The 14,653-nt window shown below is 45.4% G+C and overlaps 1 protein-coding gene across 4 annotated transcripts in view; it reads left to right on the plus strand.

The window, feature by feature from the left end:
• The first annotated feature begins 889 nt into the window (after positions 1–889).
• Positions 890–14,653, plus strand: part of LOC139580879 (protein transport protein Sec24C-like) — a 32,682-nt gene continuing 18,918 nt past the window's right edge. Inside the window, exons 1-10 of one of the 4 annotated variants that reach the window (XM_071409993.1) lie at positions 890–1,062; positions 6,398–6,576; positions 6,964–7,044; positions 7,227–7,359; positions 7,440–7,606; positions 7,693–8,460; positions 10,097–10,239; positions 10,574–10,642; positions 14,058–14,297; positions 14,489–14,627. In XM_071409993.1, the coding sequence (XP_071266094.1) occupies positions 6,417–6,576; positions 6,964–7,044; positions 7,227–7,359; positions 7,440–7,606; positions 7,693–8,460; positions 10,097–10,239; positions 10,574–10,642; positions 14,058–14,297; positions 14,489–14,627 (1,900 nt within the window). In that variant the 5' untranslated portion in view covers positions 890–1,062; positions 6,398–6,416. The remainder of the gene's footprint in view (positions 1,063–6,397; positions 6,577–6,963; positions 7,045–7,226; positions 7,360–7,439; positions 7,607–7,692; positions 8,461–10,096; positions 10,240–10,573; positions 10,643–14,057; positions 14,298–14,488; positions 14,628–14,653) is intronic. The other 3 variants (XM_071409996.1, XM_071409995.1, XM_071409997.1) reach the window with 3 other exon arrangements.

Raw genomic sequence — 14,653 nt, forward strand, 5'->3', positions numbered from 1 at the left:
CCCTGAATCTGAATCTCTGAACACTCAATGCCACCCCAGTTATCACTATTTTCAGCAACTCTGTTTCGGAGCGCAAAGCAGAACACAGCTCTCATCACGAGTTGCGAAACGTAGTACCCTCTCCATCTGTGCAGCAGACACACAAATCACCTTCTGCATAATTTGACAAAACTCCACTTTATCCATGAATCGTACTCCCACTGGGCCAGAGTAATCTCAGGCATTTTCCTGATCATTGGGATGAGGCTCAGAAGCCTTCACCTCACCTGTTGCACAGTTCAATTTCCGAGAGTTCACTATCCTTCGACTGCTCAGGGTTTTTTAGGACCTTAACATGTAATTATCTCTCCTGTATTTGACTAAAAGGAGAAAATATTTGGCTTGTATTTCGCAAACGTCAGTTTGGGTTTGAACCTCGCGCCCTTCTTCCTGCCTCGCGTCATCTCACCCAATACTGCAAGTCACACTCCACCTGCTCATCTGTGCTAACACTTCCTTGTCACCTGAGTAGGCCTACCAAACATGTGACCAGTGACTTTCAACTCCACATGAGTGTCCCTACTGTACAAAACAAGTTACAACTTTCCTAGACAGACAACAGATACATATTCAATTCGGAAATAAGCAGGCCTAAAAATATTTAACAATTTTTGTTAAGTAGATAATAGGGACAGCACCATGATGAAGTACAATCAACCTCTGAGACCGAAACAATAAAATGTTAGATAAGATTTTAGGGAGAATGATAACTGCAATACTAAACGTTACATTCCATACACTGTTAAAGGTGTAATAAACCATAGATTTACATCATTCCCAACCTTAACCTCCCTGTTGTTATTGAGCGCTCAGCTGACGCAGTGTCCGGATGTGGACGTGGCAGACAGCTATCTACGACAGTTCCGGTGCGAATGTCCGCTTGGAGAGAAACCAGAGGAAAGGATTAGCGAAACACCCCAGGACGGACATCGGCAATAGTTTGACGGCCACTGGCCTTCGGAACCGGTTGTGAGCAGGGACAACCGATCTCTTGGCTAACTCGTTATTTTATCCAGTTTTGAGGTGAGTGTCGAGTTGTACCTTGGTGAAGTATTTCAATTCCTTTAAAGAAAACATATATTAGAAATCGGTGGTAGTATAGCTAGCTAACTTGGTAGCTAGGTAACTAGCTGCATGCTAACTTAGCTAGCTACCTAACGTCAGCAGGACACTAGCTTTACGCTCCATTATTTAGCTGCTTCAGTTGCTGTGAGTGCTGATTCTTGTCATGAATCAACTCCGTGTATGTAGGCCCAAAGACGTCAACTGACATGAAGGTTAGCTAGCTAGTGGTGTTTTACTCAAGACCGTGTATAGAAACTGATTGTTTCTCTGATCACAATAATGAATATTGATTCAGCTACTGTAGCCCGGTGAAATGCGACATTGGTTGGCTAGCTAACTAGAACTAGCCATAGTTACCCGCGCTAGTTAACGTAATGAGACTGCTTGTCTCTAGCTTGTAGTTAACGTTAGTTCACGGGATAACAACCTAAAATACCTCTCCTCTCTGTCCATTGAAGTTGAACACACTTTAATGGGCTGTATAGATCAAGCGCAAATTAGCATTTTGAACGATAACTAGTTGCTAAACAGACGTAAGCTATCCAATGAACTTTAGCTAGTCAGCCAGCCGTAGCTCAGCACGTTTGACAGTTTCTTGCTAACACCGATACGTCGAAGTCATTCAACAGGCCCGTTACGCTAGCTAGCGTTAACTGTTAATAGTTACAGTATACAGATCCAACGGTATTGTATTTCTAGCCGTGGCACCTGTTACCTTGAATTATTTAAAGAGCTGTGTTGAATGAACCCGTGTTTGTCATCATATAATATTGCTACACCAGAGGTGACTAGTTAGCTAAGGTAACCAGTGCAGTGGCTAGTCCTTAATTATGACTCTGTGCCATTACATTACACTACACATAGGTCATTGGATGAAGGCTTCTTAGAGCCACGACGCTCGGATGGAACGGATTTGGAAGCATATCTTTATCTTTAATATCTTTAATATTGACAAGAAAAAACATCTAAAAACAATAGGTTAAATTGATACACACCTTTTTATATGGTTAGGGTTCCCACACAGACATATATTTCCATGTTACAGGATTGTTTAGGAAAAACAGATAAAAGACTGAGTGGACTGCATGTGCTAATTAACGTTATCCGAACACCTGTGTGTAAATGGCAGACTGTTGTCACCGAACAATACTGTCGGCTGAAACTGTGTTAAAACAGTGTACACTAAGTGTGTATTTTGCATTTGTGAAATTATTTTTTATGTAACATGAAAGTATAGAACCATATCGCAATTGAGAATCGAACATGTAAGGTCCTTGGACTAAGGAGTGACTTTAAGGCACCTTTAGTCCAATATTGGGCTAACCAGTGGCTAGCTAGCTAATAGATGCAAATTCTATTAGATGAGGCCAGCAAGTCAATGAGTTAACATCCAGGTCAGGTCTTGGCAGACTAGGTTAATGCCTTTAACCAGATTTTAACCTCATAGATGTAAAGTCCCCTGTTTAGGGGACCTGTGTGGTTCTGGTACCGGTTCCGGCTGTCATTTTTGCTTATAAATCCATCTGTGGACACCACAGCTTGCATTGAGAGATAGCCCTGGTTCCCACAGACACAGTAGTATATATTTTTTGTGCCTGTGTGACGTGGGATGTGAAATATGAAAACACTGGGATGTCCCTCCTACCATTTAATTTGCTCTTCCGACTGTCCAACTCCTGGCTGAACCTTACATCACAACCACTGACAAAGCACATGCCTGCAATCCTTACACCATAGCGCAGAAGGCGAGTGATTTCATCACTATAGCACATTCAGAGATCTATTTGTAGCCAAGTCTAAGTCCAAAAGGCTCCTTAACAGCTTCTACCCCCTAGCCATAAGATTTCTGAACAATTAGTCAAATGGCCACCCGGACTATTTACATTGACCCCCCCCCCCCCCCACTGCCTTTGTTTTTAAACTGCTGCTACTCACTGTTTATTATCTATGCGTAGTCACTTTACTTAGTACTTAGATTATTTAGTACATATTTTCTTGACTCTGTTTTCTTAACTGCATTGTTGGTTAAGGGCTTGTAAGTAAGCATTTCACGGTTGTATTTGGCACATATGACAAAGAATTGTATTTGATAAATAAGTCATATATTTTAAACAAACACTTTCTGTTTGTCAGAGATGGACGAGATTACTATTAGGTGAAAGGCGAGTTCCTGGACAAGTTCAGGAAGCCAAGCAAGAGCTAGCTCTGTGTGACGTTCGGAGGTCAGGGCAGATGTTTTGATCAAGAGAGACATTTTAGAGAATATGCACATTTTCTCTAACACCGAACATGCAAATATGTATTTTACAGTTATAAGGAAGGGGAAAGCTTATAGTTGGTGGCTTTATAATTTGCTTATGCTTTATTTAGAAAGCATATGTCATTTCAAGCCTTATTCATACAGTTTTGTTGAGTAGGAAATATGTCATAAAATATTTATTATTTTTCATCATATTTCTACTGTGTACTTGAGCTTGTGTCCTCCAAAGGTGGCTACACCCCAGCAATTCAAAACTATTTTTACCAGAAAGGTGAGATTAACTTTATTGGAGTATGCAGCATTACTAGTTATTCTGTATGGCCCTCTCATGAGAAATAATTTGATACATTTGGATTACATGTAACTACATTTGATGTTTTAAAGTTGCACTATGCAGAAATCGCTCCTCCATTTCCTGGTTTAAAAAATTCTAGTAGTTCCCCTAATTTCAGTTTATTTGACAAAACAAGCAGTCATAAACGGCTGTGAGATATTTTCCATAACCACAAATATTATATTTTCAGCTGTTTGAAGCTGGTGGACAACACCGAATGTAAAATACTAAGTTTGAGAACGGGGAGCATAGAAATAGCGCACATAGAACATATCTAACACTGGCTTTCAATGAGAATGACATTTCTAGAACTCACATTTCTATGTGAATTTGGTTGGGTTGCCCAAAAACGTGCATATTGCAGCTTTAAAAGAAAGATGTGTTGTTGGTGAGGTAGCTAAGTGAATGGGTGCTCAATAGCTAGCTAACATGCTTTTTGGCAAGTGGGTGGTGTAGCTTGGCCTCTAGTGTCAGTGTACGGAGGACAGGACACTAGTCTATCTATTATATGGCTGTCAGCTTGGTTATACCCAGTCACATGATGTTTGATTGAGCCTTGTGTGTCAACAAGGTCTGTTGATTGATCCTACTTGTGCTGTATAGCTAGGGTTGTATTTTGCTCACATAAAGAGAAATTAGGTTAGGTGTGTTTTTAAAGAAGGTGAATTGGGGAAAAACCTGACCTGTTTGCCAAAATCAGATTGCCTTGTCAGGCCTGTAGTAGGGTGATGTAGGCGGGGCCACGTGTGTACTAAGAATGGCTGGGCGATATGGCCTAAAAATCATATTTTCAACCTTATGGGCAATTTATGATATATATCTAAATTGTTTTCATGTTTTCTCTAAGCTTTGTTGTAGCAATTTAAAGGTCAAACACATGGCTGTCTGTGTGTAAATGGGATGGTGGACAGTCGCAGCAGAAGGAGCACAGGAGACATGAGAACAGGCAAAAAGAGAAAATGTTTTCTGCATACATTGTGTAGGTTTGGGACTGGCTATTTAGCTAATGGTGCTGAGCAATTTAGTGCTTTTTGGGTCTGTTTCGGTTCGATTATATATAAAAAAAAACGTATATTTTTTAAACATTAAATGCATTATGAAATAATGACACTAAAAAGATTTTAAAGCTTTTTAATGGAAATTCCAAAGCCCAAAATAGTGAATATTCAATTGGCGAAACAGAACATATTCCATTGTCTCAGTCTGGTCCACATTGGGTAGACATCAGTAGAAAAATAGGAAATTACTATAAAATGAAATATTTCAGTATATTATTGGTTTTTATTTTAATATTTTGAATTCCTTAAAGTAATCATCTCTGCTCAGGCACTAGCAGCCAGCCAGACAATCTGTTATCTCTGTGCTCCCCATACTGTACTGTCTTGGGTCATCCTATTTAGCAAGGCTAGCCTGCCTTAGAATGCTGCAGAGCTGTCTCCCAATCATTTGACTCGTTCTTCAAAGTAGATAAGGCATCCTTTCACAAGCTCTCTCTATCCTTCTCATCATACATTCCGCTCTCATGCAATCGGCCTGTGTTTATCTAAACTAACGTAGCAGGCATAAAAGTGTATCCCTCCAGAGTTCTGTATATAATGACGTGTATATAATGACGAGATGTTCATGTCTCCGCCCTAACAATGGGAGTCGTTGTCCCAAAGGCGGGAAGGCAGGCGACAAGCTTAGGTCCAAAATAAGCCCATAGAAAAGCATTGGGCTTATTTTGGACAGATTTCACCGAGAGTGAAACCTCTCGCATTGCTTCTTACTCTCTGATCCGTCTCTGCCCGAGCCAGAAACGGGTACAGTGGAGTATGGTCGTTGTAGTTAACTACCACGTTTCTGCACTGAACTAGGTTGAATATTTGCTTAATGAAAACAACGCCTTTCAGCCCAGCGTCCCACATAGTTCTTGACTTGATTTCTCTTGAGAATGATTCGATTTCTCTCTAGAGAGACGGTGTTGGCTCACAAAAAACCTGAACTAAATGGAATTCAAGTATTTGAACAGATGTCGGTCAATTAGTAGTTTAAATGTTGTTGTTTTTTTAACCTTTTATTTAACTAGGCAAGTCGGTTAAGAACAAATTCTTGTTTACAGTGACGGCCTACACCGGCCAAACCAGGACGACGCCGGGCCAATTGTGTCCCGCACCTATGGGTCTCCCAATCACGGCCTTAATAACTGGGGGGGGGAAACAACATTTTGGTTAATTGCTCAGCACTAGTTGCTAAACAAGACCTGCGTTTCATAACTCTAGTGTCTTTCTCTCCGCTGCAGTGATCTAACACATGATAGGTGGATGCTCTCTAGGAATTTGCTCTCAGCTGTCCAGATCGTTCACGTCAGCACTGATGGAGAGAGAGATGAGGACACTATATTGAGATGGAGCCCATGTCTTCGGTGTTGGCCCGGAGCCCTACAGTACTATACTGACTCCAGTACACAGGGGCTGGCCTGGTTGTGCTGAGTGGGCATATTTCCCCTCTAGGGGAACCTTTATGAATTCTTCACCTTGACTTTAAATTCTTCAGCTCAGATAGCCAGGGTCCACTTCCAGCTACAGGGCACAAAGCAGGGCACTCCCTTGAACTTCAAAAGATCCACGTTGGCCCAGACTAGTATTGTTAGGGCAGTGAAGTCAAAGGTATAAATCAAACCCTGCTTGGGGTGCTAAATGCATGTTAACCTCTCCCAGCTCCAGGTATGAACTGAGAATGAATGTGAACCAGCAGACTCCCATGGCGTCTCCGTACGGCCCGCCCCAGCCTGGCTATGGCCAGCCCAGCTACGCTCCCCTGGGAGGGAGCTACCCTGGCCCCTACGGACCCTACAACGGGCCCGCTACAGCCTACCAGCCTGGGGCTCCACCACAAGGTAAGTCTCTCTCTTTCCTTAACCCTAACCCACCTCTTCTGTCTCGCAAGGGACTCTGTCTCGGTTTCTCTCCCTCCTCCCACGAGCTAGCTTACATTCTGCAAGGTAAAACTTGTCTCTGTCCCTCTTTCTCTGAACCCATCGCAAAGTCCACTCCCTGCCTTTCCCACCATCGTTTCCTGGCAGCTCGTGTGTGTTTGGATGTAGTTGATTGTAGTGCGAATGCATCAACAACCATAGGGTTTCTAGTTGCTCCTCCTCCTGTTTGTGTGTGTGTGGACCTGCGTGAATAAGCATATTATGTGTGTGTTCCTCCATTCCCCCTGGCTTTCTGCATTTCTATTCCTGCCTCTGTACACGGTGTCGCCCTCCTTTCTTGTCTTTCAGGTTACTCTCCCTATGCCAGTTTTCCCTCTAAGGCTGTGGCAGCTAACCCTGTCTCTGACCTGTCCTCTCCTATTGACTTAGGTAACTGCTCTCTCTCTCTGAATCTATGCAGGTTTTTCTGTCTGGGAGTAGGCCTAATCATATCTTTAACGTTGATGACGTAATGGGCGTCCTAGCCAATCACAACGTTCTGAATGCCATCCGCTGTGCTTCAAACCTGTGGTCATTTGCAGGCAGGTGCCTAACGCCCCCCTCTCTCTCAGGACCTGCCAGAGGCCCCCCTACCTCTGCCCCCCGTCCAGTCTCCACCCCCCAGGCGTACTCCCAGTATTCCCAGGGAGACTCTCAGAACGGACCCCCACCTATGGGTCACTCTATGGCCCAGCCAGCTCACAGGTCAGACCACACACACACACAGTATATATACTAGACAGCGTTGTGTGTGTGTGTATGTGACAAGTTGTTTGTGTGTCCAGGTCGCCAGTGTCACAGCCGTATAGCCAAGGTGCTATGAACTTGTCCGGGCCACACCCCTCCTACTCCCAGCAGTACGGTGCTCCGCCCCCCATGCAACAGGTTACCAATCAGATGTCAGGGATGCAGATCGGATCCGGTCCCCCCACCTCTGTTGGGCCGGGATATGGTAAGAAATGGATTGATTGACGAATTTCGTGCCAAACTTTGCGCCTGCTAAACACAATCCTAGTTACCTGAATTTTCTTTCTCCAGCTCACCATCCCAGCTCCCAGCCTCCAATCAGGGCTGCATACTCCTCTGCAGCCCCACCCTCCTATACGCAAGCTCCTCCCCCATTGTCTGCTGCCCCCTCCCAGCCTTCCCCTCCCAGTGAACCTGCAGCCTCCCAGCCGTACTATGGTGGCCCCCCTCCCCCCCAACAACAACCCTTCCCCTCTGCCCACCATCCCTCCCAACCCTTCGTCTCCTCCTCTCCATACTTGGGCCCTCCCAGCCAACCTCAGGCCACTCCAGTCTCCCAACAGCAGTCCTTCCCACCTGGCCCCCCTGCTCAGCAACCCTTCCCCAACTCCGCCCCTCCTCCAGTCTCCCAACAGCAGTCCTTCCCACCTGGCCCCCCTGCTCAGCAACCCTTCCCCAACTCCGCCCCTCCTCCAGTCTCCCAACAGCAGTCCTTCCCACCTGGCTCCCCTGCTCAGCAACCCTTCCCCAACTCCGCCACTCCTCCTGTCTCCCAGGCCTCCTACTCTGGCCCCCCTCCTCCCACCCAGCACTCTTTCCCTCCCTCCTCCCAATCTGGCCCCTTCCCACCTATCTCTATATCCCCTTCCCAGTACCCAGGTCCACAGCCCCCGTCCCAACCCGGACCCCCTCCCTTCCACTCTGGGCCCTCTCCTCGAGGCCCCATTCCACCCCCCTCCATGTCCCAGCAGCAGGCCAATCACCTTCCCCCCGGCCCCATGCAGCAACAGCAGCCTCCTCAGCCTGGCATGCAGGGAGGATACCCAACCCAGCAGAATGGTGAGTACACCATGTTCAAACCCCTGTTCATCTTCTACTAGACCACTAGCTTGCTTTTGGCAAGACTGGAGTTTTTGTAATATAATGTATTTGGCAGTCAGAATGGATGTGAAAATCAAATGTCATTCTAGTCAAATCAATCAAATCTAATGTTATTTGTCACGTGCTTCGTAAAACAACAGGTGTAGACGAACAGTGAAGTGTTTACTTACTGGACCATTTCCAACAATGCGGAGTTAAAGATATAAAATTCAACAGAAATAGTGACACTAAATAAATACATGGTGAATAACACTAGAGTAAAAATAACATGGCTATATACAGGGAGTACCAGTACCAAGTCAATGTGCTGGAGTACTAGGTAATTAAAGTATATATTTACAAATAGGTAGGGGTAAAGTGTCTAGGAACATGATTACAAATAGTTTGTAGACTGCAAATTGACCGCAAGAAGCCCAAACAAATATGTTCCCTAAATTATTATCATTTTCAACCTTTCTTACATTTGTATACGATCATGTCTGTCTATTATGCGTGGGAATACTTGGGAACAGATTTCTTAAATTAAAATCACTTGGAGCTGATTTCCTTGTGTTTTTAGTCTTTGTTCAACACTAATAAAATGAATAAATATTTATTATTTTTGCTCAAATTTGGGGGCCAAATAAACCACACCGCGGGCCAAACATTTGGGCCTTCCTCTGACAACGCCTGGTATAGAGGTCCTGGATGGCAGGGAGCTCGGCCCCAGTGATGTTCTGGGCCTTACTCACCCCCTGTAGCGCCTTGCAGTCGGGCGCCTTGCAGTTGCCGTACGAAGTGGTGACACAGCCCTTCAAGACGCTCTCAATGGTGCAGCTGTAGAACTTTTTGAGAATCTGATGACCCATGCCAAATGTTTTCAGCCTCCTGGGGGCAAAGAGGTGCTGTCGTGCCCTCTTCACAACTGTGTGTGTGGACCATGTTAGTTCCTTAGTTATGTTGACATGGATAGAACTTGAAGCTCTCAACCCGCTCCACTACTGCCCCATCGATGTGGGTGGGGGTGTGCCCTGTTTCATGTAGTCCACGATCAGCTTCTTTGTCTTGCTGACGTTGAGGGAGAGGTTGTTGTCGTGGCACCACACTGCCAGGTCTTTGTTCCTTATATGCTGCCTTATTGTCGTCGGTGATCAGTCAGTCCTACAACCGTTATCGGCAGCAAACTTAATGATGTTGTTGGAACCAGGCGCGCAGGAGGGGCCTAAGCACACACCCCTGAGGAGCCCCTGTGTTGATGGTCAGCGTGGCGGATGTGTTGTTGCCTACCCTTGCCTCCTGGGGGGCGGCCCGTCAGGAAGTCCAGGATCCAGTTGCAGAGGGAGGTGTTAAGTCCCAGGGTCCTGAGCTTAGTGATGAGTTTGGAGGGGACTATGGTGTTGAACGCTGAGCTGTAGTCAATGAACAGTATTTACGTAGGTATTCCTTTTGTCCATGTGGGTGAGAGCAGTGTGGAGTGCAATATCATCTGTGGCTCTGTTGGGGCGGTATGCGAATTAGAGAGTGACGTCCCAGACACCCTGGACCCACATCTGCCAGCTAATGAACGTAAGCCCACCCTGTAGAGTTTATAATCGATCAATACTTTCTTCCTCAGGTGCGTTTGGGCAGCCTAGAGGGCCCCAGCCCGGTTATGCAGGCCCGCAATATCCCGGGCAACAGAACTACGGAGCAGGCCCTGCCCCTGCACCCGCTCCCCCTGCACAGAAGAGACTGGACCCTGATTCCATCCCCAGCCCGGTAAGGCACACACACAACCCATCCTGGTAACACATGCTCACTTTATCTTGTGATAGTGTATTGGTGATAATGATGTTAGGTATTGGACTGTATGTTGTGTGCGTGCAGTCTAACAGTTTAACCCAGTCTGTTGAGCATGTGCATCAAACGCCGATGATTTGCTTGCCTTCTCTCTGATGACTGACTAATCTATAACCAATAATCACAGAATCAGCCAGGGAGCTAATAATCCTGCTACTGAGTTATTTACATCCTCTTCTCTCTGTCCCCTGTTTTCTTTTGGTTTTGTTTGATTTGATAATTTGCTGGACAAATCTCTGTTGTGAATGTAAAGCAAGCGTCTGAGCTGCCGGCTGTGCAGAAATCGAGACATAGAATAGACCCAGACGCTATCCCCAGCCCAGTAAGTCCTGTCTAACTCCTAACCCCTATGCCCTTCCCTTTAACCCATTATTCTTAGTGCTGAGCAATTAACTGAAATGTGTTTATTTACGTTTTTTAAATAACTAATTGACCGATATTGGTTCAATTATTTGAATTCCATTTGTTTTATATATTTTTCTGAGCTCAATGTGCAATATCTCTATAAAGATTTCATGTTGTCCAACTCATCATAGTTAAGCGCAGAAAACGTTGTAATTAACTACAATGACCAGAATCCAATGTGCCTCCAGCTGCCTGTTCTCATTGGTTCTTGCCACAGGCAAGCCTGTGGGTCCAGCAGAAACACGGGGAGAGCGATAGACACGAGGGATAGAGAGCAGTTGCTTAGGTATCTCTACCTGACAATACATCTAATTGATTGATGGATCTTATTTAGCGGTCTTAAAAATATTCACTATGCTGTCCAACTCATCCCAAACCATCTCAATTGGGTTGAGGTCAGGTGATTGTGGAGACCAGGTCATCTGACGCAGCACTCCTTCTGACGCAGCACTCCTTCTTGGTCAAATAGCCCTTACACAGCCTGGAGGTGTGTTGGGTCATTGTCCTGTTAAAAAAACAAATGATAGTCCCACTAAGCGCAAACCAGATGGGATGGCGTATCACTGCAGAATGCTGTGGTAGCCGTGCCGGTTATGTGTGCCTTGAATTCTAAATAAATCACTGACAGTGTCACCAGCAAAGCACCATCACACCACCACCTCCATGCTTCACGGTGGGAACCACACATGTGGAGATCATCTGTTAACCTACTATGTGTCTCACAAAGACACAGCAGCTGGAACCAAAAATCTCAAATTTGGACTCATCAGACCAAAGGACAGATTTCCACCGGTCTAATGTCCATTGCTCGTGTTTCTTTGCCCAAGCAAGCCTCTTCTTCTTATTGGTGTCCTTTAGTAGTGGTTTCTTTGCAGCAATTCGACCATGAAGGCCTGATTCACGCAGTCTCCTCTGAACAGTTGATGTTTAGATGTGTCTGTTACTTGAACTCTAAAGCATTTATTTGGGCTGCATTTTCGGTAGGCCGGTAATGGACAGTCTGCTCTCATTGGAGTTTCATGAAATAGTCATCATACTAAAAACAAATGAAACTATTCAGACCCCTTGACTTTTTCCAAATTCTGTTACGTTACGGCCTTATATTCTGAAATGGATTAAATTGTTTTTTTCTCCCTCATCATTCTACACACAATACCCCATAATGACAAAGCAAAAACACATTTTTAGACTTTTTTGAAAATGTATAAAATGAAGTGGAATATCACATTTGCGTAACTATTCAGACTTTTTACTCCGTACTTTGTTGAAGCACCTTTGGCAGCGATTACAGCCTTGAGTCTTCCTGGGTATAACGCTACAAGCTTGGCACACCTGTATCTGGGGAGTTTCTCTAATTATTCTCTGCAGATCCCCTCAAGCTCTGTCAGGTTGGATATGGGGAGCATCGCTGCACAGCTATTTTCAGGTCTCTCCAGAGATGTTTGGTTGGATTCAAGTCTGGGCTCTGGCTGGGCAACTCAAGGACATTCAGAGACTTGTCGCAAAGCCACTCCTGCGTTGTCTTGACTGTGTGTTTAGTGTCGTTGCCCTGTTGGAAAGTGAACCTTTGCCCCAGTCTGAGGTCCTGAGCGCTCTGGAGTAGTTTCATCAAGGATCTCTGTACTTTGCTCCGTTCATCTTTCCCTCGATCCTGTCATACAGTCCCTGCCGCTGAAAAACATCCCCACAGCAAGATTCTGCCACCACCATGCTTCACCTTAGTGATGGTGCCAGGTTTCCTCCAGACGTGAATCTTGGCATTCAGGCCAAAGAGTTCAATCTTGGTATCATCAGACCAGAGAATCTTGTTTCTCATGGTCTGAGAGTCCTTTAGGTGCATTTTGGCAAACTCCAAGCAGGCTGTCATGTGCCTTTTACTGAGGAGTGGCTTCCGTCTGGCCACTCTACTATAAAGGCCTGATTTGGTGGAGTGCTGCAGAGATGGCCGTCCTTCTGGAAGGTTCTCCTCTGTGGAGATGGGAACTCTGGAGCTCTGTCAGTGACCGTCGGGTTCTTGATCACCTCCCTGACCAAGGCCCTTCTCCCCCTGATTGCTCAGTTTGGCCGGGCAGCCAGCTCTAGGAAGAGTTCCGAATGTCTTCCATTTAAGAATGATGGAGGCCACTGTGTTCTTGGGGAACTTCAATGCTGCAGAAATGTTTTGGTACCCTTACCCCAGATCTGTGCCTCAACACAATCCTGTCTCGGAACTCTACGGACAATTCCTTCAACCTGGCTTGGTTTTTGCTCTGACATGCACTGTCAACTGTGGGACCTTTTTTTATATAGACAGGTGTGCCTTCCCAAATCATGTCCAATCAATTGAATTCTCCAATCAAGTTGTAGAAACATCTCAAGGATGATCAATGGAAACAGGATGCACGTGAGCTCAATTTCAAGTCTCATAGCAAAGGGTCTGAATACTTATGTAAGGTATTTCTGTTTTGATTTTTGTATACATTTGCAAAAATGTCAACCTGTAACGCTTTAATGTAACGTTGTGGGAAAAGGGAAGAGGTCTGAATACTTTCCGAATGCACTGTACACAACCAAAATATTTTATTTAAGGAAAGTAATGTGAATAAGTGATTGTTGGAGCCTCATAAGTTGTTTTACCATCAATTGTTTTATGCTATGCTGTTACAGAATTGAACCCACATAATGCATTATTTTTGAGGGGGAACTGAAATTCAAAACCGTGATTTTTATTTTTTAAATGAAACAACCTCAAAAAGCACACAGCTCAGCACTACCCTGTCTACATCCTAACCGGCACCCCATCTCCAGCCCAGCAAACTCCTGTGTGTCTTCTCTCTAACTGCTACACCCTAACCTTTGAACCCAGACCCTCTGGAGCCTACCAATGTTTCTATGTCTGACCAACAGGTCGTTGGTGTGTTCTGACCCCCCCCCCAACCTCTTCTCTTCCTCCTCGCATGCCAGCCTGCAGTGTCTCATACACGACTCACCCATAATTCCTTGCTTTCTGAAATTTGCCCACAATTTCTAGCACCCTGAAATTTGCCCAAATTCCTTTTTTTTTTGTCCACAATCATGCTACATTTGCATATTAAGCCCTCCCTAGTAGTGTTAGTGTGTTGTGCACTGTTGCCATGGTTGCTGTGTCATTGTGTTTATATTATAGAATGGCATCACTGCTTTTTGGTTAATCTTCTGTTCTCTTTGGGAGATCTGTTTTTTTTTTACTCTCCTGCAGGAGAATAGGTTTGTGTGTGGTGGATAGATTCTTCCCCCGCATGTCTTTTATACTCCACCCTCTGTCAAATTAACATTAGTGTGTCTGTAAAACTCGCTTTCTCTTTCTACCTCAGATTCAGGTGATTGAGGATGACCGGGTCAACAAGAGCAGTGAGCCGTTCACCACTGGGGTCAAAGGTCAGGCTCCACCCCTGGTCACCACCAACTTCCAGGTGAAAGACCAGGGCAATGCCAGCCCGCGGTTCATCCGCTGTACAGCCTACAACATGCCCTGCACCGCCGACATGGCCAAACAGTCCCAAGTCCCCTTGGCCGCTGTAATCAAACCCCTGGCCATGCTGCCCCCCGACGAGGTGAGACACACACACCACCCCCCTTAATCTCCTCTGGTCTATTCTCCTCTCAAAACACTCCTCTTACCTCTTGCTCGCTCTCTCTCTCTCGTATGTGTTAATTTTTCGCAAGAATTGGAGGTCTCTGCCGTTTCTGGGTTTGAACTACGGTATACGATGCTAAACAGACCCCCCCCCCCTCTGTCTCTCAGACCCCTCCGTACATTGTGGACCATGGGGAAGGCGGTCCTATCCGCTGTAACCGCTGTAAGGCCTACATGTGTCCCTACATGCAGTTCATCGAGGCCGGGCGCCGCTTCCAGTGTGGCTTCTGCAGCTGTGTCACAGAGGGTATGTGTGCGCGGGTGATATTGTGT

The sequence above is a fragment of the Salvelinus alpinus genome, chromosome 7, assembly GCF_045679555.1.
Source record: "Salvelinus alpinus chromosome 7, SLU_Salpinus.1, whole genome shotgun sequence".
In the NCBI taxonomy this organism is placed as follows: Eukaryota; Metazoa; Chordata; class Actinopteri; order Salmoniformes; family Salmonidae; genus Salvelinus; species Salvelinus alpinus.